General features: G+C 43.7%; 2 protein-coding genes across 3 annotated transcripts; both read left to right on the top strand.

Annotated features, from left to right (window-relative positions):
* The first annotated feature begins 614 nt into the window (after positions 1 to 614).
* LOC140251568 (aldo-keto reductase family 1 member B1-like) lies at positions 615 to 7,088 on the top strand. The gene is made up of 10 exons (XM_072335513.1): positions 615 to 828; positions 1,229 to 1,396; positions 1,687 to 1,803; positions 2,986 to 3,063; positions 3,617 to 3,739; positions 4,220 to 4,320; positions 4,473 to 4,554; positions 5,065 to 5,148; positions 5,899 to 5,981; positions 6,435 to 7,088. Exons 1-10 carry the CDS (start codon positions 763 to 765, stop codon positions 6,475 to 6,477), a joined length of 945 nt encoding a protein of 314 aa, XP_072191614.1. The 5' UTR covers positions 615 to 762; the 3' UTR covers positions 6,478 to 7,088.
* Positions 7,089 to 11,738: 4,650 nt separating this feature from the next.
* Positions 11,739 to 20,581, top strand: LOC140251541 (aldo-keto reductase family 1 member B1-like). Of its 2 annotated transcripts, none has more exons than XM_072335467.1 (10): positions 11,739 to 11,900; positions 12,441 to 12,608; positions 13,064 to 13,180; positions 14,238 to 14,315; positions 14,683 to 14,805; positions 17,686 to 17,792; positions 17,948 to 18,029; positions 18,567 to 18,650; positions 19,386 to 19,468; positions 19,954 to 20,581. In XM_072335467.1, exons 1-10 carry the CDS (start codon positions 11,835 to 11,837, stop codon positions 19,994 to 19,996), a joined length of 951 nt encoding a protein of 316 aa, XP_072191568.1. In that variant the 5' UTR covers positions 11,739 to 11,834; the 3' UTR covers positions 19,997 to 20,581. The 2 variants fall into 2 exon arrangements, with proteins under 2 accessions (XP_072191568.1, XP_072191578.1); XM_072335477.1 differs by lacking the exon at positions 11,739 to 11,900 and adding an exon at positions 11,964 to 12,257.
* The last annotated feature ends 5,314 nt before the right edge of the window (positions 20,582 to 25,895 follow it).

Here is a 25,895-nt window from a genome sequence, read left to right as displayed (position 1 = left end):
ACCCAGTGAAACACTCTTTACTCTTTTGCTTTTTATGAAAAGGGGAGAGAAGAAAGATCTTCACCTTCTCAACATTATAAACTCTTCAGGACATAATATACAATTCAATCTGCTAAGAGATTGATGAGGAAATTCCATAGCAGCGATGCTGTCACACACAGCTTTAGTTCTGCACCCGTGAGTACAAACATTAAAATACACCCTTCGTTCCATCATCTGGGTTCTGAGCAACTTTTGTGCAAATGGATGCATTACTCTGCTACCATTTAAATGACATCTACATCATGTGCTAAAGCTCACCTCTTGTCATCCCTACTCCCATCCCTTCTGCGCTGTGACTAAAAACTCATCATCTTTTCTACCTTCAGTTACACAAAGCAAAAAGGGCCTGGCTGTGTCGCGTGGGAGAGGCATCCAGAGAAAAGGGATGGCGTGATCACTGTGACACCCAGAAACACTCACTGTTTTCCTGCTGCTTTATAAACACTATAAAATAAAATCGTCTCCCAGCATCCAAAACAAACTTCTTTTTAACTCAGTTTTCCTTGACTCCTCCCTAGCACCAGTCCGTCCCCCTAGACGTAAGCTGAGCAGAGGCAAGACCGGGCCACATACGACACACACGGGCCAGCCCACCAGCACACAGCGGTACCGCTCAGGAAGGCGGAGCTCCCCACTCCGGGGTTAGGCGACAGAAGGCAGCGCCCACAGCGGGGCCGGGCTTAAAGGCCTCGGCGAGCGACAGGGGACTTCGGGTCGAGCATGGCGACCTGCGTGCGGCTGGGAACCGCGGCTAGGATCCCTATGGTGGGGTTGGGCACCTGGAAGGTAATGGAGCTCCCGCGGTTTATAGCGCCCGGAGGAGGTGGCCCGGCAGTGGCGGCTCTGTGTCTCCCTCTCTGGGTACGGGTGGCTGAGCTGCCTCCGCCGAGCTGAAGCCCTCCTGGCCGGCAGCTGCTGCGGCCTCTGGGCGGTAGCGTGGGGAAGAGCTTCGGTCTGGTTCTGCGGGGCCTCTGCTGGACGAAGCTGGGACCCGCACGGGAACAGCAGGTGGATGTCTGGAGGCTGGCTCTAGCCCCGGTGCCTCTACATGCCGTGTGCACAGGCTTAAAAAAAAGTGTATTGGAAGAACTCTGAAATGTCTTTCTTTCAGTGTTTCTCTGCCTACCTCAGAAACAGCATGCAAGGGGTCCCAAGCCATAATGTATTGTATCCTTATCTTGTCCAGGCACCACCGGGTAAGGTAGAATCTGCAGTGATGGCTGCAATCGATGCTGGATACCGTCACTTTGACTGTGCCTATGTGTACCAGAACGAGAAGGAGGTTGGGGATGGAATCCAGCAGAAAATCAAGGAAGGTGTTGTGAAGCGAGAGGACCTCTTCATTGTCAGTAAGGTAAACAGCTGATGGCCTTGGGTAGAGACTGGCCTGCTTGACCAGTGATAATGCTATAATTAACAAAAAAATCTCAAGACTTGGAGTATTCCTATGCAGTGTCACGGTGAAACAGTGCAAATGAAATGACTCTTGGTACACCTCTGGTTTCATCCCATAACCACAGTGCTACAGTTTATAGTTCTCAGATGTCTACTGATAGTGGTTCTGTTGCAGCCATTGGGTAGGAATGCGAGGCCTTCGAGGTCTGACCCAGGAGGTCATGATGTGGCTTGTCTTTTTATCTCCAGCTGTGGTGCACGTTTTTTGAAAAGCCTCTGGTGAAAGGAGCTTGCCAGAAGACACTTGCCAGCCTGAAACTGGATTATCTGGATCTCTACCTCATGCACTGGCCTTTTGGGTTCAAGGTATGATAATGGGGATGCACGTGTTTTTTTTTCATGATCACTGCTTTTGAAGACTTACATGGCTTTACAACCCGATAATTACTAGTGCTGAGAAAAACCCTTGATCTTTATCCTTAAGAATGCTGTTTGCATACCCCTTTTATCAGAGGCTGTGACAGACACAAAACTGGAGGCGGATGTCTCAGCTGCAGGCACAGGCGAGGCTCTTTTCCCTCTCTCTTACAAACCCAAAATGTGCTTCTCTGAAAATCATGTTTTGTGGAGTGCAGGCTACGTTTTGCTGCCTGACAGGTTATTTTCTCTGCATGTTACAGAATCAAATAAGGAGAATGTTTTTGTTTTCCATTTCTGCTTTTAATCACCGAGTCCTTAGTTCAGTATAGTCTGAGGTAACCTTTGCTGTGGGAGCCTTCCTATTGCTCCACAAACCCTGCATTGCAAAAGATGAGGCTTTTGTGGAGCTCAAGCCTTTCAGACTGATGTCCGAGTTTGATGTTTCTAGTCTTACCTTATTTTTCCTGCTTCATTGTGAGTGGTCTCCATCCTGCCCTTTGCTTCTGACCTGCTTAACTTCATGTTCTATTTTAGCTTTGTTAGCAAAGCCATAAAAATGAGTTTGCTGCTGCAAGGAGACATTTTCAGTTGTTAGACACAGTTCAGTCTTGCTGTGTTTACACAGCTTGCACTCAAAGGCTTTTCTAACTTCCCTGGCATGATAATGCATTCTTGAGTTTTGCCGTGGAAGAACTGCCACAGTACATAATAGCTCTTTTCAACAGACTTGGTTTAGTATTGCCCAAAGTTATGCATCGCCTTTATTGAAAGCTAAGTCCCGTGATATACTTCTTGGGGAGGGAGGGGGGAATCCATTCTTCATAAATGGGTGAAAATGACCACCATGTGAAGTGATATGTATGAATTTCTTACCTCAGTCTGGATCTGAGTGGTTTCTTTCCCCACAGGTGTTTAAGTGAGTTGTCACTTTGAGAAACCCAGCCGAAATATCTGCCTTGGTTGGCCAGAAATACTTCCAATTCTTCATTCAATGCTGGAAGAAATGACTGTAGAAAGAATTAGACTTCTTGGCTGCACCAGAAGTTTAAGCTGTCTTAGTCCTGAGCTGTTGCTGTCTTAGACAAACTTCTCAAGTGACTTTTAAAGCATTTTCTGTCTTGCTGACAGGCAGGAGAGGACCTGTTCCCCACAGATGACAAAGGCATGTCTATACCCAGCAGTGCTGATATTCTGCAAACGTGGGAGGTAAGCATAGCCACAGTGACAGAATCATGTCTTCTGTCCCGAGCAGTGACATTTCAGTAATCACAGTGTGGTTCCTGCATGGATGCAGATTTCTTTAAAAAGAATGAACAGAAGTAAATTCAGATCACTTCCAGGGGAGCTGCAGAGCAGTCTGAGGGTTGAAATAGTTCTTTGCTTGACCATACAATTGTACAGTTCTTGAACTACTCAAGTACAGGTATTTTGCAAAGATAAAAACGGGTTATAATCTTGTCATCATCATAGAGCATAGCTCTCCACTGCTGTCCCAATAGTACATTATAGACTGATCTACTTTTCCTTGTGTAATTCAGCATGAATTTCTCAGTCGTAACAAAGATTTTTGGGCTTGGGTGGAGGACAGTGGAAGACAGTGTGAAAATTACCAGTACCCACTTCTCCCTGAGAGAGTTAAGTTGGGCAAGCCTACCAGTTATTTCTCCCTTCTTGTGAAGGGAAACAAAGAACATCAGGAAGAATGTGTTCAGGCCCTGTCTTGCATAATGGATAGTAACTTCGCTGCTCTCTCCGTTAGGCCATGGAAGAGCTGGTGGATGCTGGTTTGGTAAAAGCCATTGGCATCTCCAACTTCAACCATGAGCAGACTGAAAGACTCTTGAACAAGCCAGGACTGAAATACAAGCCTGCAAACAACCAGGTAAGCTGCTAATAGTGAATAGTTGTCAAGAATTACGAAGCTCTAATTACAGTTGCATGAGAATATGGAAAAAGGGAGAACAAAGTGGACTCTCACAGTATGTACTTCAAATCCCACTCTATGATTCTGGGTACTGAAAGGACTAAGAAGCTTTCTCACCTTGCTGTGGCACTGTTTACAGATAGAGGAATATTTCCTTGTGAAACATTCTTTCTGGATGATAAAGAACACAGATGTGAGCTGTGATTGTGTAACCAAGGATTTTAGTGAAACTTCTCAGAACAAACTCCCAAATGCATACAAGGACTCAGTATAAGAATTAGTGCCCTGCAGAATTATGGGTTCGTATTATCCCACTGCCCACCTGTAGGCAAAGATGAAGGAAGCCTGTAATTAGGAAACTTAAGATCTGGGGGGGAAAAAAAATCTCTGGAGCATTACAGTAGTTCTGCAACTACCTGTCTGCTCCTGTGTTGGCAGATTGAGAGTCACCCATACCTTTCCCAGGAGAAGCTTATCAACTATTGTCAATCCAAAGGGATCACTGTGACAGCATATTGTCCCCTTGGACGGCCTGAAAGGTAATTTATAAACAGGTTAGCACGGCTTAAGTTCAAAACTTTCAGACTTTCTGAAGGAGAAATTGTGCAGTTGTGAGTATATACAATAATTACTCCTTCTAGGTAGAAACCTTTTAGAATAGCTCTCTGCCATTTCTTCTTTCTCTCTATAGGGCCACACCAGAGGAGCCTGCCATACTGGATAACCCCAAGATTAAAGAGATTGCAGCAAAGCACAACAAGACCCCAGCACAGGTAGGTGGGCACCAGAAAATAATATCCATTAAGGAAAATATACAGGGTTATATACCCTCTTTCAGGTTTATGTGTTCCCAGTAAACCGTAGTGGTTCTCTGTAGTGTTAACAAGCAATATTGCAGCCTGCATAGCAGCCAGCCTGCATGTGCTGGAAGAAAATCTTTGGCCCTCAATGAAGATTCTTGAGTCATCTTCAGTTCCCATGTCCCCTCTCAGGCCCTGTTGCAGAGAATGAAAGCCTGCATAAATTACTGAATGTCTAGATGGTAAGATAAGGAACTCATAATCTCAAAACTGGATGAGCGAGGTGAAAGGAGACTTCCCACGAGGGGCTCTGTCACTTCCCCCTTTTCTCTTCAGGAAGCACTATCTACACCACAAGGACAGGAATGATTTGAAGCTCATCTCTATGTGAGTGCCTGTATCTCAGGCAAAAACATCTGATGAACACACAGCTTCTGTGGCAAAAACACTTGTCCTTCCTTCCAATGGTCTCCTTTCCTGCAGGTTCTCCTTCGCTTCCAGATCCAGAGAAATGTGATTGTGATCCCCAAGTCTGTCACACCACAACGCATTGTAGAAAACTTCAAGGTGAGTGATTACAAGTGACCCTTCCCCTGCAGACCAAGCAAGGATCCTTTCTTAGCCTTCCTGAGTCCTCCTTCTTTTCTATCTGCATGTTTACCTATACTGAGGGCTAAGTCAAGGCTGAAGTGGTGAAAACTACAACTGCAGAAGAGAGGTTGACAGAGGTCTTAGAAACAGTGTCCTGATAACACTATTGGTTATCTTTACGTTGTCTCCTATTCTGCAGAAAGTAGGTGAATTGGCCTGGAGGGCTTGCTTGGAGCACAAGTGCAGTAGCATGCCAGAGAAGCTTATATAGTGTAAGAAGTGCTAAGAAACCCAATGTCAGTGAAGTGTATTCCTCTAACCAGCTAAGCTGCTGGTATTTTCCTGATGTTGGACATCAGGATTTTAGAAGAAACATAAGTATACTGGAATATTGAAGTCTTCTAGATCTTTATTTGGAACTGGAAAGAAATGTATCTTCAACAAATGCAGAACGCACCTAAATGCGTATGAAGCTTCTTGCAACAGCAAATATATGTAACTGCAGCTTTGGGTTTTTTTGTTTTGGTTGGTGGTTTTTTTTGATGTTGTTGTTTAATTCTTTCTGTCATGGGCATCCAAAGCAGGCTTTTCCTTCCCCTCCCATCCCTTGAAGCCATTCGTAACCAACATCCCTCCCCCTGTGGACTTGCTCTTTATGTTTGTGAGCTTTGCTGTCAGTCTTGATTTGTTCAGTGAGGTGATTTCCAGCTTTTTTTTCCTTGTTAGGTGTTTGACTTTGAATTGACTAAAGAAGAGATGGCAACTATTCTCAGCTTAAACAGAAACTGGAGAATTTGTGAAATGGTCACGTAAGTGACAGCTTTTTTTCCCTCAAATTCTTAGTTTTTTCAGTGCTTCTTACAAGTACCATTGAGTTCCTAATATAAGAAGGTTCTAGTTAGTAACTTTGGTTATGTCCATATTAGAGAAGTGAAGCAATTAGCAAGTTTTAAACTTAAGATTTCTTTTTCTTGTTGAGATATTAGTAAACTGATGGCAGCTTCTATAGAGCTGACTAGTGGCAGAGTGAGCTGCCACTTGCAAATGTGCACCATGGAAGCACATACCCAGACAAAGCTTTAGTTTAAAGGTCAGAAACTGCTGTCTTTGTGTGCAAATGGTTACAGACTAGTAAAAGCAGGAGTCTCTTTAATTAGTTCTGTAGTTAATAATGTTAATAATAATAATAATCCATCCACTATAGCACTGTATAGCATTTATTTTTACCTGTGGAGTAATTGTTCATCTTTGTTCTCCTTCAGGTGCAGAAACCACAAGGAGTATCCTTTCAATGCTGAATACTGAAAATAGCTTTATCCTGTCTTCCTGCAAGCCTGTAGGGTCTAACGAGTTTCTCCCGCTACCTACAGTGATCCACTATGTACTTGTACACTGTATCTATCCTGACAGCAAAGAGACTTTCCTTGCTAGAACAAAATAGTAAAGTTGCTCTGAAGAACAAAATGCAGGTTATAATTGGTTGTAATAATTCTTTACTCATTAGGTACTTGTCTTTACTTGGCTGAGATGGCAAACCAGAACATTAAGAATTAACTAGCAACTGATTTATATTTTTAATCTTCTGTTTAATGTCAACACTACTTAAGGCTGCAGGGTAATGATATCTGAGCACAGAATTTGTCATGAAAGAATGAGCTATGTAATCACTGTGTGGAGATGAAAGACAATTATCCACTTCTAGAACACAACCTCAAGTTTTTTCTTGAAATGAAGAATATCTGACCCACATGCATAGTGGCTTTATTGCAGTTGCATTCTTTACCAACCAAAACTGAACTGTGACTTGTTTGTATTCTCTCAAAAATAAAGAAGTTGGACTACCAATGGCTTAGAAGCTCTTGTCTAATGTGGAAAAACTTGTAAACCAATGCTGTTGTGTTTAAAAGTATCATCTGAAACTACTGTGCATTTTAAACTATGTCATGGGACTGCTAAGATTTTATCTTGATCAAGAATTGAATACCTAAGTACGTTATGCTTTAGTTGGTGGAACACGGCAGATGGTGGCAGCAGCAGATGTGGCATACCTTAGTATGGGTTGTGTATTAAGTAGCACCAGGAGACCATAACTGGAAGCTGATAGAAGACTGTATGGTGCTATTACTGCAAAGTGATTTAACTAGCAGCCTATGCTGGCATTTGACTATGATTAACAGAGATTGTATAGAGAGGGGAAGCAGTGTTACCAAACACTGAATAGGAGTTCCACCTTGCACCCTCCACTTCAAAGTTCTGATACTGGGCTGCTGCCCAAAGTCTGACACACTCAACTGGAATAAGTGTCATGTTCCCTTCAGGCTGTGACAGCATGATAACCGATTTAACTAGCTTTGTGTATGAGTAAAGCTTTCCCTGGAGAAGCCTTCCCTGATGGAGGAGGATGCAGAAAAGGAGGGTGCGTCATTGAGCAGTACTAAGAGAGCTAGCAGGTGTTGCAACCGCATGGTATTTCAAGGATCTGTGGTTGTAGTGTGCCTTGGGTTAATGGATTCACGGCATACTGAGTATTACTTAAAAGCATTAGAATTTACAAGGGATTCATGCATGGCCTTTTGTTTTCTGTGGGGTTTGTCTTTTATTTATTTTAAAATTTCCCATCTGAAACACCACACTCCTCATAATTGTTTTTTCAGAGCTAGCTATCTGCATGTCATGGCCATTAGCTCTCCTGGGATCGAGAAAACCACATTGTGCTTTTCCCTACAGCCACTGGAGGGCAGCCATCCCTCAGAAGAGACCTGTAGTAAGAGGCTCAGTGGTCTGCACGTTCTCCTTATCTTCCAGATCAAGAGCAATATGACTTCGATCCCAAAGTCTGTCATGCCACAGCACATTGTGGAGAACTCTGAGGTGAGTGATTACAAGTGACCTGGCATCCTGCAACCTCCAGAGCAAGCAGGGAGCCTCTCTCAGGCTTCCCAAACTCTCAGGGAAAAGGGGTAGCAGCTCCTTGAAGTATCCTATACAGTTTGATACAGAAAAAATATTTTTATAAGTGATATTAATTCCTTTGTTTCCAGAGGAAAACGTTCACCGAATATTACAGGATACTGAAGAGAGTCTTATCATGTCTTCACCTGGAGCTCGGTTTAATATTCTTCCTATCTGTTTATCTAGCTTTGTTACTGCATCTGTCCTCCTGCTACAAATGAGATCACAGGATATATGCTCAGGGATTGTTTGTTGTTGTCATTCCTGGAGTGTTTTGCTTGAAAGAAGGACGTGGTATTTTGTTAGAAAAACAAATTGTGAGCTGCATATGGAATTACTAAGGAAGAACCGCCGTGTGGAGCGCGTTCCCGCCGCGGGCAGCAGAGGGCGGCCGTTCCTCACAGGGGCCGCCCCCGCCTGTCTCACTCCCGCCGCGTTATCGGCCTCGGAACACGGCGTCCACGCAGATGGCAACTGTTGCCCTCCTTTTCACTGAGAGATGTACATTCCCACATCCTATAACGTTAACCGAGCTCAGCCCCTTCCTCTGTGCTAGATCTACGGTATGTTTTCTGTTCCACTCCGCCATTAGCTCCCTGTGCCTACATGACATCCATAAATCCCAGCACAACAGGTGGGAGCTGGAGCACTTCAGTCCCTTTGGAACACCAGCCACACCGCTGGCACTCCAGCACCATCCTTCATAACGCTGCCAGCCTCACACTGCCGTTTGGCATGTTCCCCTCAGCACAAACATGTCCTTGCCCTCTTCCAACTTATCAGGCAGTCACAGCCTGTTACCCAGCCCTCACAGCTTTTGAGCCAGTCTCAGTTACCAGTTTTTCAGGGTCCTTTCCCCCTTGGCTGCAACACAATCCAGTGGTCCAAGCAACTGCAGTTATTTCCTTCTTGCTCCCAGTCCCTCTGCAGGCATATCACACCTGTGGGACAAGCAGGATCAGTGCTCCACATAGCTCTTCACTAGCAGATCCCATAGCACTCCACTGTTGTGCAGGGCAGCACTTGCAAGCAGCAGAGTCCTAACAGTCTAGAGTTCTGCTTTCTTCTCCTGTTGCAAAAGCCATACCCCATGTGCACCAGCTTCCCAGCACAGCCACAGCTACCAGTGTCCAGCAGTTCTGTAATCTCAATGTGAGCAAAGAACTGCTGAGCGTGTGCTCACACACTGGGCATGCACACGCTCTCTCATCTCCAGAGGCCTGCATAAGGACTGCAGTTAGTTGTGCCTGAAAGAGCTTTGCTTTTACGTTAGCACGAGACCTGTTTCTCCCCCAGGGTGTTGGAGTCCTGTTCTGACTTGGTCACTCACCCTGATGCACAGCCTCCAGGCTGGCCCATTCAGCACTACTAACTGCCCACTTCTGACCAATGGCCTCCCCTTCACCTTGAACATTTGTTAATGCCTCTTATCCTAGTGGTGTCCACAGGTCTCTCCTTTCTCTGACTTTGCACACCATCTGTACCTTATCTCTGACCACCTTCACACACCACCCTGTATTCTCAGGACTGGGATCATGGCTCCCTCCAGAGCCCTGGAGTCTCTCCTGCCTGGGAGACAGCAGAACTGAGAGTTGCTCATGCTCTCCAACAGCAACCATCCCTAGCAGAGCGGTCTTATCTCAGGGAAATCTTAAACTCACTTACTGCCAATTATACAAGCTTCTGGTTACTGATTTGAGAACTAAGAGTGAAAAAGAACACTAAAAGAAGAACACAAACATTCAGTACATACCTTTCCTTCCCCTTCCCCATCCTCTCCACCAAACACCTACACTCTCCTGCCCTAAGTCTCTGCTTCTCCAGTGTGCAGTATGAGCTACATCAGTCCCCCGGTCCCTCTCATGAGATAAGGGCAACTCAGGGGCTGGAGGATAGCTGCCTAAGGCCTTCAATCCATCACCCATCCTTTATGCTGTGCTTTAGCACCCCTGATCCAGCACAACCAGGCTGTTGTGCCCTCAGCAGTGAGCCCCCTCCTCCTGTGTGTGGGGATCCCCACCAAGGCACAATATGGCAGGTGACATCAGCCCACCCTGCTGCCCAGAGCTCTACCACCCCAAAGGTTTGAGAGCTGGGCTGAACTAGTTCTGAGCAGCCCAGGTCAGCTCACAGCCTTTTCCTGCCCTGTGCCCACAGCATTTCCTCAGTGTTTGGCTGGTCACCCACATCTCTTTCAACAACGTGCAGCACCTGGGATTAACAGAAACTGGAAAGCAACTGCAACATGCTCCTGTCTCTGAGTTAACTCAGTGCAAGGAAGAGGCCAATGTCTTATACAGCTAGGTTCAGTCGAGACCTACAGATCTACACCCTATCTTAACAACACCCAGAGCTGAACTGAACCACCTCACAAGATAAACACTGTAGAGGCTCCAAATGAGGAAGAAGTTCCCACTGCTATCAGTGAATTCACTTTTGCTGTGATTCCAGCCTGCAGCCCACATGCTGTCTCCTCACAACACTGCCTTCAACTTTGCTTGTATCACCAACACCCACAGCTGCAAACCCTTACCAACAGAGGGGGTTGTACCTCGTGACCCTGCCACCCCATTACTTTGGGCCCAGCTCTTTGCAGACACCAATCACTGCTCTTCTCTGAATCCACCATCTGCACTGAAATTACTATCACTAAAAGGCAAAGTTAGCAAAGCAGACTGAGAAACTCGTGATGTTACATATCCTGTTTCAGTGAGAAACCTTGTGCATAGAGCAGAAGAAAATAAAAGCCCTCCCACACACAGCCCCACATCTGCAGCTCTCACTGTGCAGAAACAAGCGGGCACATCACCAAGGACAGCCTGCAAGTGACACAAGGCTGCGCTTCTTCTTTCCCAAGGCCTCGCTACCACATGACAGACAGCCTTGGGGAAAAGCAAGCAGCCTGGATGTGGGCAGAGCTGCCCATCGGGTGAACCAAGAGCAAAGCAAAATGCAGAACCTCTGCGTGAAGTCTTATGAGAGACAACATCCCTCCTTCCAGAAACTACCAGGGGAAAAAAAAAAACCAAATGGTGAATGATAAGCAACCAGTTATATAAGCGCCCCGCGATCCAAGGGAAAACACATCACATCCTGCCGAGAACGGCTGACAGCGCTGACACAAACCAGGAGGAACATTAAAGAGGAAAACCAATTACCTTAGCTCACCCTTAGTTAAATGGAGCAAAAAACACGGAGCTGCGGGAGAGGCACCCGAAGCCACGCTCCACGTGCAAGCAAGCAGCGCAGCCCCACTCACAGGGCGCTTTTTTTCCACTGCCTGCAGCCTTCAGCAGGACTGGGCACACTGACCTCCTGCGTTTCATCACCCACTTCTGAGCCACAGTACAAGAAAAACAACAAAAAACCCAAAAAACCCGCACACTGTAGCTTTCGAAAGGTATTTGAAACATAAATAAACCCTCCCAACATCCAGACCAAAACTGCCGTTGCTCTTTAGCTGTTTTGTTGTTTGTTTGTTTTTCCCCTGGACTCGCCCTGAGCACCAGCCCTTCTCCCAGATGGAAGCTGCAAAGCTCCAGTCCCACGCCCGCACACACAGCCCCCTCCATCCCGGCTTCAGTCCCAGACCCCAGCCACACGTCCCGGGGGAACAGCGCCGGCTCCGCCTCTGAGCTGAGGCGGGGAGGGACCAGGCGGTTCTTAAAGGGCTCTGAGGGAGTGTCTCCCTCATAGCGGTGTGTGAGGCCATGGCGACCTACGTGCAACTGAACACCGGTGCTAAGATGCCCATTCTGGGTCTGGGCACCTGGAAGGTAACGGGGCGGGAAGCGGCGAGCCGAGACTGGCTCTTGGTGCGCGGCTGTGCCGCCCCTAGTGGGCTGTGAGGGGGGGGCTCGGCGCCTCGCTCTCGGCCCTGTGCTGGGGGCGGTGGGTGCGAACGGGGCAGCGCGGGCCGGACTGGTGAGGCTGGCGAGGCTGGCATCGGAGCTCGGCTTAGCTTAGTAGGGCTAGGCCCCTCCCGGCCGCTGGCTGCTGGGGCTTCTCCTTTTAGCAACAGTGGGGGGAAGGGAGGAGGCCTCGGTTCAGCTCTGCGGGGCCCTGCGCGGGAGCGGGGTGACGCTGAACAGCTGGAGGCCGGCTCCGAGCATGGGAGCCTCTGCTGGAGACGTGTACGGAGTGAAGAATGCTGCAGGGAGAACTGCTTTGTTTGCTTACTTCTCGTTTTGCTTATTTTTGTTGAGGGATGGTTTTGGTGGGGTGGCCGTCTTGGGTTTTGTTTTACTGGGAAAAGATCTTCAGGATGTTTTGTTGAGCATTCTTTAGACGTTTCTTTCTTCCCTTTTATTCCCCAGTCCCCACCGGGGCAAGTAACAGCTGCAGTGATGGCTGCAATTGATGCAGGCTACCGCCACTTTGATTGTGCTTACGTGTACCAGAATGAGAATGAAGTTGGGGAAGGGATCCAGAAGAAAATCAAGGAGGGCGTTGTGAAACGAGAGGACCTCTTTGTAGTCAGTAAGGTGAGAATCTAGTACAATGCAGTCCGTGGGGGGGAGACCTGCTTTTTACACTAACTCCATGGTTCTGAACTTCTTCCTTTACATTATTCTTCATGGTGAATTAAGAACTTTTGTTTGTAGAATGGGTGTTGCTTTCAGCTTTCCTGGCACTAAGTTATGCTGCCCAGTTTTATACAGAATCTGACCTTGTAGTAGTTATAAAATGTCTTAATTCATTCCTCCTGCCTACTTCTGCTGTCCTGACATAAACCCATTCAGTCCTGTATGCTGCCACAGCATCTCTTGCCCTCAGTGTCATGGAGTGTTCCTGTCCTCAGAGCAAGCCCCATTTGAAGATCAATAACATGATCTAATTCCACATCAGTTTCCAAAGGAGGCTTCTCCTAGGCAGAAAAGAATTGCTCCAAGAACTTTAGCCCAGGAGATCATGGTGTGGTTTGGCTTTTTGTCTCCAGCTGTGGTGCACGTTTCATGAAAAATCTTTGGTGAAAGGAGCTTGCCAGAAGACACTTGCCAGCCTGAAACTGGATTATCTGGATCTCTACCTCATCCACTGGCCTCTTGGATTTAAGGTATGGTAGGAGGCATTGGCACTGTTTGTTGCACTTGGCAGTTTTGAACTGTACAGTTTTACAGCTCAGTTGATTTGTACCCCTGCGAATGTTGCTTGCACAGCATCCTCTGCTGTTTTGATTTTACAGCAGATAAACTTAGAACTAGAAGCAATCTTCCCTACTGCAATCATAGGTAACTATCAAAAGGAAGACAGTGTAACATGGGTGTTGTCTTCTATAAATCAGAAGTATGTTCAGCTGGTGAAGATTTGGTTTCCCCTTTGTTGGTGAGAGGGCTGTAATTTGCTGTCTGACAGAAATTCCTTCCTCTGCTTCTATTTTTCTCTTTCATGAATGAGCCTTTAGTACAACAGAGGTGGAGCTGACTTGCTGCAGGAGCCTTAATGTTCTACGGAGCTTGTATTTTAAAAAGTGAAGCTTCTTAATTCTGAACTTTTACTCAATAAGTAGAACAGAATTGATGTCTGTCTGAAAACTTTTAAGCTTAATCTGTTATGGCATAATAAAAAAAATCTCTATCTTCATTGTTGCTTTTGAGATGCACGTTTTGAAAAGTAGTTTCTCTTTGAAATTACTTTTGTTGGGCAGTACTATCAAAGTGAAAATGTGTTGTGGTATTGGCAACAGAAAACACCTGGTTCTGAACCAGGCTCATACTTAGCATCTTGTCCATACTAGTGCACAGGAAGTTTCAACATTCCATTCAATAAAACATGCCATTATGCTTGCATAAGAACTGTGCGTTTTTTGTAACATGGGAAGTAAACTTGTAGAATCGCAATGAATTTACAAGTGAATAATTGTGTTTTTTTTTAATATGCATTTGGGTGAGCCACAGAACGTTGCCATGCAGTGGAGGACCAGCCCTTCTTTGCATGGTTGCCGGCAAAAATGCCACAAACCCACATGAAAACAAAATTAGACTGAAGAATATAAACTGATGTGCTCATTATCTAATAAGTGTGTAGATGAGTAGTATTTGGTTTGTGATGTGCTCTTCAGCTGCTGTTAATATTCCTAGCAGGGAATGTTTCTGTTATTTTCTCTCTGACAGGCAGGAGAGGACCTGTTTCCCACAGATGACAAAGGCATGTCAATACCTGGCAACACAGATCTTCTACAAACATGGGAGGTAAGTTTAGCCACAGTGACAGTTATGCTTTCTGTCCTCAGTCTCTTCCATGTCATCATTAACTTTAATCTCCAGTCTGCTTCATGTTTGCAGAGCTACTTTGCAGAGCTCACTGGTACCATGGTGCCTTGTTAAGTGCTGCTTTCCACTTCAACTTAGTATGAACATATGCAGTCTTAAGGAGTGCATCTTTGAGATGGAAGGTGTGGTATAAATGTAGCAGTGCTTTGTGTCTCCCTCAGACATGAGCCCTGCAAATCTAAACGCTTTGTGCTTCTCGTGAAGGAAATAAGCCATGTCAGGAAGAATGTCTTCTTCAGACCCTGTCATGCATACTGGGTGATGACTTTGCTCTTCTTGCCATTAGGCCATGGAAGAGCTGGTGGATGCTGGTCTGGTAAAAGCTGTTGGAATTTCCAACTTCAACCATGAGCAGATAGAACGAATCTTGAACAAGCCAGGGCTGAAATACAAGCCTGCAAACAACCAGGTAAGCTGATAAGCCTTAAAACAGCCTTTAAGTAGAACAAAACTCTGTATATGCACAAGAACTTGGTAGGGAGCAAGACAGTTGTTTTGTGATTTATTATTTTTATTATTATTATTTATTTTCTTTCTTTTAGCTCTTCTGTAGAGAAGTCAGTTCCAATAACTGATGACTTAAAATTGGAGGAACTGAATGGAAGTACACTCTATGACTGTTCATGAATAGTCTCTGTGTAGTGTGTTCTGCTGCCTGACTGCTCTTTCTAGCATTTCTAGTCCCAGCCTGTCTTGTTTCAGATTACTCTTGCTGTCTCTTATCCTTCCACAATGTGCCACTGAAGAGCTTGGCTTTACTTTTAATGGACTTCTTTGTTGGGAAAGCTATTGCTAGGAGCCCCGGGGCCTTCCCTTCCTCAGGCTGAACAAGCCTAATGCTCTCAGCCTACCCTAGTAAAGTACATGCTTCAGAACTTGGCTATCCTGGTGTCCCTCTGCTGAAATGCCAGAATGTCAGTCTTCTACTTAAAGAACTTGGAAGAGGGAAACTGGATGCTGTATTTTAGAGGTGGTCTGATTACCCCTTGAGTCAAGGGGTACGATCACTTCCTGTAATGTGCTGTCTGTGTTCCTGCTGACAGGTTACTGCTGACAGGTTACTACTGGCTAATGTTCAGCTCAGCCTGCTGTCTCCCAGCTGCTTTCTAGCAGAGTTGCTCTCCATGCATCCAGGCTCCAGCCTGTGTCACTGCTGGAAAGCCTTCCTTCCAGGGTGCAGAGCTCTGCATGCAGCTCTCTTGACTTTTGTAAGGTTTGTTAACCTTCTGAAGTAGCAGCCAAGCCTTGAGTATTCTGTCTGGTCCTATATTTCCCCCTCAGTCTGAACCATTTCAAAACTGATGATATTACTGCCTTTCACAGGCTGTTGAAGAGGACAGGTTCCAGATCCCTGTAGAATCTATCTAGACCAGTAATAAATTGCCACGGTACTTGAAGGACTGTGATCTGTTACTGAAACTGGATTATAAGAACTTGTTAACTTACTATGATAGCTTGAGCATATGTAGTTTTAAAAGTGTGGAATCTGTGATTCTGCACAGAGTATTTTCATAATCAATTCCATTTGACTTTTAGGATACTTAAGTCTTATTATGCCTTTCAACACCTACCACCTCTCGCTGCCAAGAAAGCTTTCACTGTAGTTAATGATTACCCCGCTATTTCTATAGAGGATGCTGACCTTATGTCACACTACAAGTTTACTTAAGCTCTCTGATTACCATAATAAAGTTAAACTCAGAGCAATAGGTCTTGGTCTCAGTCCTTCAAAACTTAACACTTCTTCAGAAATGCTTGCAAGCCTAGGAGCTCATCTGTTATTAACTGTTTCTGGTTGGCTTAATGCAAGATTATAGTGCTTTTTGGAAACATTCCTTTATGTCAGCATTCAATGCATAGTCCAGTAATTCCATGTATTGAGATTCCTGTTCTTAACTATGAATGCGGTTACTATGTATATTGGTTTCATTCATGTTGAGATATTAATTTGGCAAGGTAGTATTTCTATTGACATAATACTAGTAATCGGTTCCCAAAGGAAAACTGATTCTTTAGTAATTCATTGTTGTCACAGTATGGGTTGCAGTACCTTAAAGAGGCTTTTCACCATGGTCTAGATGTAACTTATAATGCAGCTCAGGAGTCTTGCACCTGGAGTTCTAGTGGGCACATAGGAGTGACTGCATCATTCATATGCTCTGAATTCTTTCTATTGAACAGTGGAGAACATTCACAATTTAATTGCTGTTACTCTGAGAAGCTGCTGAAGCAACATTAATATGCATAAGCTACCCTGAGAACTGAGTTAACATCCTGTTGCATTTAATAAATACTCCAACACGCTTCAGAAGAGGAGCAGCCGTGCAGGCTTCTCATGTCAGCAAACAGCTAGAACCATAAATAAAGCACTCGAGGCTGTAATCTGATCTCACGACTTGTACTGTTGCTCTGCCTGCCAGCAGCACAAGTTTCCAGGGACTTCTGAAGTGAAGCATCACTACCTTGAAGGCTAGAATGACAGTGTAGTCTAGTCAGAAGGTTCTCTTTAGCCTGCTAAAAGAGTAGTGCTGTCTGGTATGGGACCATCCCACAGATCCATCTATGAAAAGTATCAGAATTTCATGTTCATTCACTGTAGCTCTTCTGTACTGCATATCAATGCATTGACCTAACAGAATACAGATCTACTGTTAAGGACTCTGTATCATGTTATACTGATAGCCTTCTGGAAACACAAGCACGCATGCATTTATAGTAATTTTACAATGGAAAATAATTTGAAGTTCTAGGATCCGTAGCAATTAATAGCCACTTGACATTTGCAGGCTGGAAGTATTTGGCATGAGTACTGACATGAAGCTGATAAAAAAGGAATGAAACAAAACCGGAATTGAGGCTAGTGTAGTAGGTGTAAAGGCATAATGATTTTACAGCATAATGATTTTACAGCATAATTAAGTAGGGAGAACTTTGTACTCTGTATTGTTCTGCTTTCCTATTCTTGTGACTTTACAGTTGTTTGTGTGCATGTCTCACTGAACTGTTCTACTTAAGCAGTTATAAATATGGTCCAGTACATCATGGACAGTATAGATCAGGAAAGTTTTAAGTGTTGCTGTCCTTGGACCCCTGCATTTGTGAGGAGACTTGCTATAAGGAGCAGAGTGGGAGTGAGGGGAGGGGTTGGCATGGAGGAAACAAGTGCTGCCTAATAATGTCACATAGGCATAAATTAGGACAAAGAAAACTTTGTGTGGATTAAAAAAATCAATAAATGGAACATGGAAATAGTTCTGCTGCATCATTCTCTGCACTTTTGTATTTCTAGGTTGAGTGTCATCCATACCTGACCCAGGAGAAGCTGATCAACTACTGTCAATCCAAAGGGATCTCTGTGACAGCATATAGCCCCCTTGGCTCTCCTGACAGGCCATGGTAAGACCAGTTTGCAAGGGAGTGGGATGGGTTATGCTAACAGCTTTGAAATGACAAGTTGTTCCATTGATCGTTCATCATGATACAGATATCTGTTAGTAGGCTGGCTGTTTCTGTGAAGGTTTCTTGCCATTGATCTTCTGCTCTTTGTGTAGGGCTAAGCCAGAGGATCCTTCTCTTCTGGATGACCCCAAGATTAAAGAGATTGCAGCCAAACACAACAAAACTGCAGCACAGGTAGGTGGGTGCTGGATGGTAGGTGCTGCTTCCTGTAACACAGCTTGTGTTGCTATTATTTAGAGCAACTAATGACACAAAAGATGTAAAGGACAGCCTGGATTTTCACATCCTTTGAACTGCTGCAGTCACTTGAAGTAGTAATGCAGCTTTTTTATTGCACAGTCTACAATGTATTTTCAAAAAGGTTCAATAAACCATCAATATGAAATGCTTTCTTGACCCACCTTCAGATGTTTCAGTCTACCCATCTCAAGTTCTTGCAGAGAAATAAACACTTGCATAGACTGTTAAAAGCCTAGATAGCAGAGAAGCCATCTGGGTACCACAGGAACAGGATAAAAAAGGAGGAAGACACCACTCTGATTGTACTTGAGGAAGCTCTGCTTAGAGTACAGGTGTGATATGAAATGTAGCTCTGCTGTGATTGGTTAGTCCTGCTCAGTTGTACAGTTAACAGCAAATGGCTGTTGGAGTAGGTTTTGTGTTTTACAGAATAAGAGCAGTTCTCTCTGACTCAGTGATATGCTCCTGCAGGTTCTCATTCGCTTCCACATCCAGAGAAATGTGATTGTGATTCCCAAGTCTGTCACACCACAGCGCATTGTGGAGAACTTCAAGGTTAGTAATTACAAGTCACCTGGTATCACTTTTCTACAAAGAGCAAGCAGGGAGCCTTTCTCAGCCTTCCCAAGTCCTACTTAGAAAGAGCACAGGGCTTTTTTTTCCTCTTATTTGCCTGTACTGAGGGCTGCAGTTGGAGAAGAGATGAACACTGTTTCCAAGATACCTGCTGAAAGTCTTAGGTCACCTTATGTGGTGCCTTCTATCCTGCATATTGCAGATGAATTGGCATTTGGAGTTTTACAGGCACTGAAGTGTAGCACACCACAAAAGACTAATGCAGAGTAAACAGTGAAGCCCTTGTGTTCGTAAATAGTATTGATTTAAGTGATACTTGACTGAAAGCAGTCATTAAAATTCAGCAAGGTGCCTAGCTGGATTAAGTAGAGTACGGAAGCCTTATAGTTTTTCCTTTGGAATGGGCCCAGAAGATGCATCTTTTGACAAAAAGAGGATGGAGGCATTTTATAACACTGAAGTGTACACCAAAGTTCTTTGAACAGCTGGCATGTCAACTTCACCTTCTGGCTTCTTTGATTTCCTCTACCATTGATGCCTTGAAGAAAGGCATCTCTGGATTTCCTTTTCTTTCCTTCATGAAGGAAGTGGGCATTATTTCTAGCCAGCTTACCTCGAATGTGGACTTCTTGGTTTTTCTTCTGATTTTATGCCTCTTGCCTACAGTCCTTGATTTGTCCAAAAACAGTGACTTCCACCTGTTTCTCTTGTTAGGTGTTTGACTTTGAACTGACTAAAGAAGAAATGGCAACTATCCTCAGCTTTAATAGAAACTGGAGAGCTTGTGCAATGAGCACGTAAGTGCCAGCATTTTGCATGCTGTTACTCTCTTAAAATGTTGTTTATAATTCCATGTTCTAAACCTTGCTAAAATTCAGGATATTCAAGCTCAGTTTCCAGAGTTCATCCTCAATTTTACACAGTAAAATATTAATTTTCACATCCTGAACCAAACTGTGATGTACCAGATACTAAATAATTCTAAGGCTGCAGAAAGGTCTTCCAGGCAGTAAACAGTTAACTTACCTGCAAAGTGCTTAGATTCCACAGCATGTTGGAATATTACATGCAGCCTAATGTGCTCAGAGCTAGGACGAGTCTTTCTGTTTACAAATGCAGTCCACCACTGTGGGAAACAGAAGTCTGCAACAGATTGACTCTGCCTTAATACAGTTCATCTGCTCCTGATGAACTGTATGCAAAGAACCTGATGGTTCTTTGCAGTGGTTACAGCTGCAACTTTCAGCCACTAGACTAATCTTTCCTCTTGGATTTCTTTTAGGTCCCGAAATCATAAGGAGTACCCTTTTAATGCGGAGTACTGAAGGTGGTTTTTTGCCCTTCTCCTGACTTCTTGGATATGCTTCTGCTGTTGCCTATGAGTTGTCTATATAGCATTCTCACTGCATCAGCCTTCCTGCTCTTCTTTTTTTTCCCCCCGCCCACACACAAAGACAGTGTATCTACCCAGTGACTTTTTTTTTGTTGTTGTTTGTTTCTTTTGCAAGAAGGAGATGCTAGAGTGTTTCTCAGGAGCATAATGTATGGACTGTGGTAGAGTGGTCTTTGCCAAACTGCGTGTTGGAATTGGTATGCAGAAAGCACTGAGAGAGGTTGAACTACCATTCACTTTTATTTTGGAGTACTGTGAACCGGAGCTAGTGACTACTGTCAGGAAGGACCAGAATATGATAGGCTTTGCATAATCAAGTTGAGATCAGGTATTTTCTAATGACTTCTGGGTTTGGTTTTGGTTTTTTTGTTACTCTGTGCTTCTTTCTAATTGGAAGTACCAGTTGATTTCTAAGTACAGCAGTTGCTACGTGAGTAGCTCTTTGAGAAGTGTAAAGGTCCTGTTTTCTTGGTGATATAAAAGCTGATTTTGCTTATAATAAAATATAGTTTCATTACTATGTGTAATGAGATCATTATTTCAGCAACACTGTAATGGTAGTGATGCTAAAGTAACTGTATTATGTTAGCTATCTTTGGAGATTACACAAGCACAGGGAAAACCAAGAAATCACAGCAACTGGTAGCAGATTGCAGATAAGAGGTTATCTACTGTTTTAAGCTACTGAATATGTGGAACGTGTTGTGAACCTGTGGTCATGGATCTATACTTGGCTATGCAGCAGCCTACTTATAAATACAGCTGTTCTGATATGTCTGATAATTAAGATACTAATGCTTAAATCAATCTTTGTTTCACTGATGTGATAGTATATTGTGGCTAGTAGAAAACTTAATCCTTTAACATCAAACCCAGACAGAAGTTTATGGGTTTAAATACTGTAAAGTATGTGTCTTCCAGGCCAATATCACATATGCAGTAAAGATTTGCAGTTGCTGCTTGTATGAGCATAGGGGGTAACAGTGTATTTCCAAGAAACTCTTGTATCATGAGCAGGTAGATCAGAAGCTACTACTCTGTTTTGGGAGGAGAGGGAAGTAAGCTTATCCCCACATCTTAAAAGATGAGGTATTTAGTTTTATTTATAGCTCTCACAATATATGCCAATGAATATGTTAAAGTTGGTGCCTTCTGAGGCGGCTTAAAGTTATTATTTGAATTGGGGTCTCAGCTACTTCAAGAGTTACAGTAATGAAATGTTAGAAGAAACACAGCAAATGTGGTTGTTCTCATAGTATTCCTTAAGTAGGTGATATATATTTTTGGTGCTGACAAAAGGTACTAATGTTTCATACTGTTCTAAAATTTTAGTCTGAGTAATACAAACTATTCTACTGACAGGGGAAAAATACTCTTTATCTCAGTGCTGCTTTCAAATCTTTCCATTATTCCCAAAGCCAGACTGTGCAACATATTTTTGGTCAGAATAATTTACAACAGGCTCAAGAAACAAGGCTGAGTTGCCTTACAGCACAGTAGGGAGGGGAGAATCAGTGACAACGCAATATTTTCCTCTAGTGTTGATTCTCTTAAAGTAAATTGATTATAATCACTGAATTCTGGGCTTAAAAGCAAATACGAATAAAAACTAGCTCTGAAAGTGGTTCTGTTTATCTGTAATGCAATAAACAAAGGCCCAGAGGCATCTAAGAAAAGCAGAACAGCTGATGTTCTTAGGTTAGTCTGAGATGTGACAGGAAACTATTTGGGGCAATGTTGACTTACTTGGAAATAAAATCTTTGCACTGAGTGTTCTAGCAAGGAGTTACACTGGGGATGAGGGATTCAGAAATAGTACATCAGGCTCTGTTCATTTCCTCTGTTTTTATTTCACTCAAACTTTATGAAAATGCGTGCCTGAAATTTTCCATTCTCCGAGTAGGAATTTTACTGGAGAAGACTCTTGGACTGACTGCTCCACAGCAGAAGGAAGAGTAGCCCTCTGAGTGGAGGGCTGTTGTAACAGACGCGCTCTGTGTTTTGCTGGATGACTTAAGGGGAAAGAATTTGGAAGGAGTCATTCTGAGACACAGTGCAGCTCTTCTCTGACAGAGAGCTTGGATGCTTGGTGAGGTGTATGAGTGGGAACAGAGGAGGAACAGAAGCACCTGAGGGAAGGGATGGTGATGCCTAGCTTTGAATGCAAAGCAAGCTTTCTCCTCAGACCATGAGGATTAGGAAGAGAATGAGTGGTGGAAAACCTTGTCAATTATACTGATTTTTTTTCTTCAGTTGTTTCTTTGAGGCCTCGTATAATCAAACAAGGTTGAGAGAGGGGGAGAGCCAGTCTTCTGGACTACAGCAGTCTTCATTGTAATCTGATGTAGAGATTGTAGGGGGTAAACCAGCAACTTATTTTTACTGTAACAAGTATACTAGGACATAGAATTCTTTTTATCTCCTAAAAGGTAAAGCGGAATGATCAAAGAACTAGATATCCGGAGCCTAGCGTTCCTGCTAACTGAGTTCTTCCTGCTACAACTGTTAACAGCATTTGTTTTTTCTGTTGTGAGTTGACAGATCTCTGGGTTTCTGATCAAAGAAACTTGTAAGGACAAATATAATATTGTAGCTCTTCCAGTGTAATGTTTTTGTTTTCTCAGCTTCAGAACATGTGGCTCAGCTCCACCTTGTTGGCATTTTTAACCAGGCTTTCTCAGGACATTGCTGCAACAGCTACCCCAGTGTGATACTGAAGCACCCCTAGGGGACAGATCAGCCCACAGCAAAGATCAAGAGCTGGAGACAAACACAGTCCTAGGACCAATAAAGTCAGCACTTACACAGATTTGATTTTTCAGCTGCCCTCTCACTGCTTAAAGTGATAGTTTAGGGAGTATTTGTGTGGTGTGTGTTAAAAGAAAATGCACCTGAGAGAAAAGATGCATTTCCATAGTAGTGAAGAACCTTAAACTGCTTTATCTGGGACACAGGTCCCTCTTCAAGGCATTTTTGTGTAGCAGAGGAGAACACAAGAAGCTGCTGTCAGTATCAGATTATCTGGAGATAGGACACCACCAGCAGTTTTGCAGGCATATGTTTCAGCTTTCCATTAATCTTCCTTTGGGTGAAAAAGGCTTGACTTCTGATATTGGGATACAAGCAGACAGGTGGACTGGCTGGAATCACTTTGCTCTGTAACTTGGACTGTCTTTACCTCTGGGGATGAGAGAGGGGGCTGTTCTTTTTGAGCTCCTGAGTCTGACAAAGGTACGTATTGTAATACTTGTGCCAGATTGTGGGATCTGGGGCATAGGAAAAGAAAATCCTCTGGACTGTAATCTGCATTCACTGTTGAAAATGTTAGAGAACTGCTGCTTAACTTAGACACAGGGCAGTTGACTTAGGACAAGTTTTAATCACTTAATCCTGTAGGTTATCATCTGTAAACTTCCATCAGTAGTGCTTTATCATGTATTAGACTGGATCTTGTCCTTGGTCACTTAAAAAGTATGGAGTTGGGCCTTACTCTGGTTGGACCTTGCTCATTTAACCTGAAAAGCAACACTAAAACCTTTCATGCTTTTCCAATCCATTCTGGCATAGCTCCTTGCACTGGTGTCTGGTCAAGGAGGGTCTTAGCCTACTTAACCACAGCTTATATTAATTATTCCCATGCAGTGGATTGTATTATTTGGCTCTCTATTTGTCTTTTTATGATAGAAGGTTCTGTGAACTTTCTGTGCAGGGTTAAATGCAAGAAATTCATGTAGTAGAATAGATCTGTTGTGCTGGTTTGTATGTTTTTTTTTCATTGTTTTTGTATGATATGGATTTTGATGTGGGAAAGCCTGGAATTCTAGTAGTTGGATAGTGGATAGAAAACCAGAGAAGCAATAACTGGCAAAGTGTTGTGAGTTTTACGATCTGTTTATTATCTATGTTACCACATTTTCCCTTTGAAATATGGGAATAACATTTGTTTTCACCCAGCCCCTTTGAATCCTTTAATCAAGGGCTAACTATACCAGAGTGGATGAGCTGCACAATGAAAGCTCAAGTCATGGGACAGCGTACTGTGATAGAAAAGCAAAATGTCAAGCTAAGGTATTTTCTATTTACAATGTTCAGTCCAGTGGTGTGGATAATCTCACTGCTGACTAGGAAAGATGCATCTGCAGGATTGCCCTAAGCACTCTGTGGCATTGCTGAGGGAGATTAAAAATGATTTGGGGGTAAACAAAGAATTCTGCTATAGTTTCAATAGAAAGCTGGTGGTTGTGCTGCTGAGGAAACTGGCACACAGGAAGGGAATCTGCTGGTCCTTTGAGGAACTTGCATGAATGGGTAATGGGTACTAGGGAGATTAGCTGTGTCTCATGCTGTGAGAGCACTCCTTTTCCTGAAGCATGCTGTGGTAGCTTGGCTTGCCTCTCTTGCCTTTAAGAGGTGGCCTTGATGTTTTCAGGTCTGTGAGGTGCTAGAACAGTGGACTCTCAAATATCTGCCCCCGTGCCATCTATCCATAAAGCCTGGGGATTAATAATAGGCAGATGTTCCATAGGTCATTGGGAAGAGGGTGGGAGATTGCACACTGCTGTTTAGAAACATGCAGCAGCATTCTAGTTAATTGGTTGTAGTTCTCTTAGAAAGAGGAGTGGGTTAAATGCCTGCCAGCGCACACTCACTTGTCAACACAGACTTCAAAAGAATCTGAAGATGGTGATTAAATGGCTCTTGTCAGTAGGTGGAAATACCTCAGTGCAGAATGCTTCCCTTACAACAAATGAAACGTGTGTTGTTGCTTTTAATTACTCTAAAGTAAGAAAAGCTATGGAAGTATACTTTCAGAGCAGCTTATAGCAGGTTCCTGTTGACAGCTGCAAGGCAGTACTAGTTTGTCAGAAGGATGTGCTGCCATGAAGTAATATGGCTGCAGCGCTGCTGCAAAATTGAAGATACTTTATTCTCTGTAATTAATATCACCCACATCTTTTCTTCTTTTTACTTCTGGTAAGCTCTCTGCAGTTGGGAAAGAAGTTATCTATTGTCTGTACAACAAGTGAACAATTTCTGGCTTCTAGCTTGTTTTGGACTTTTTTATTTTACTATTATGCAGCTGCTGTGATCTAGTCCGGCTTCCTGCCTACCAGAGTCTGTAAACATCCTGTAAATAACTTTGATAACTGTGATTAAATTGGAATGTTCTTAGAAAATTCCTGTGAAGCAGGATAGGCTGTGCACTGCAGCACTGAGGGAATATTGTTTCTGATGCTTCAGAACAGCTCAGGAATCTGCCTGGAATCTTTTTGATAGAACCTGGCTGCAGTTGGAAGTGCAACATCTTCCACATGGCTTGTTTTCAGACTGTGGTTACAATGATAGGCTGTAACCTGACCTTTTCAATTTAACCTATTAGTTGGGGGAAGGTGGGGAGGGAAGAGTACCTGTTTCTTCCATACTGCTGCATTATGACCATTTGGCATGAAGTGCTGATAAGCATGGGTCTGAAATCCAGTTTGATAGCATTGCTTTCCTGGTTCTAGGGTACCTGTTATTAAAGCATCTTACAGAAGGCTAAAGTAGCTGAAATGTGTCAACATTTCCCAACCCCCCCCCCCCCCCCCCCCCCTCCTTACAGGCTTAAAAACCTCAGGTTCAGAGAAAATCAGTTGCTAAGAATATCTATGAAATCTATGTCCTAACATTGAACCTTAATTGCATAATCATCCTTTAGCTCTGTTGGTAGCGCAGCTGATCCTCATTGTTCTTCTCCTGGACTGGAAGAACCAAAGGGGCTATAGGAGTTTTGTGTGTTACAAGTCAAGAGCAAGAAGTCTTAATTAATGAACACTTCATTAAATTTTGAG

This window comes from Excalfactoria chinensis, chromosome 1 (assembly GCF_039878825.1).
Source record: "Excalfactoria chinensis isolate bCotChi1 chromosome 1, bCotChi1.hap2, whole genome shotgun sequence".
Taxonomy (NCBI): domain Eukaryota; kingdom Metazoa; phylum Chordata; class Aves; order Galliformes; family Phasianidae; genus Excalfactoria; species Excalfactoria chinensis.
The sequence above is the reverse complement of the archived record's forward strand: the minus strand, read 5'-3'. Positions and strand labels throughout refer to the sequence as shown.

Coding starts and splice junctions, on each gene's coding strand:
- LOC140251568 (XM_072335513.1), top strand. CDS start 763: ATGGCGACCTGCGTGCGGCTGGGAACCGCGGCTAGGATCCCTATGGTG. Junction 1,804..2,985: donor ACTGGCCTTTTGGGTTCAAG/GTATGATAATGG, acceptor TCTTGCTGACAG/GCAGGAGAGGACCTGTTCCC. Junction 5,982..6,434: donor AGAATTTGTGAAATGGTCAC/GTAAGTGACAGC, acceptor GTTCTCCTTCAG/GTGCAGAAACCACAAGGAGT.
- LOC140251541 (XM_072335467.1), top strand. CDS start 11,835: ATGGCGACCTACGTGCAACTGAACACCGGTGCTAAGATGCCCATTCTG. Junction 11,901..12,440: donor TGGGTCTGGGCACCTGGAAG/GTAACGGGGCGG, acceptor TTTATTCCCCAG/TCCCCACCGGGGCAAGTAAC. Junction 18,651..19,385: donor GCATTGTGGAGAACTTCAAG/GTTAGTAATTAC, acceptor TTCTCTTGTTAG/GTGTTTGACTTTGAACTGAC.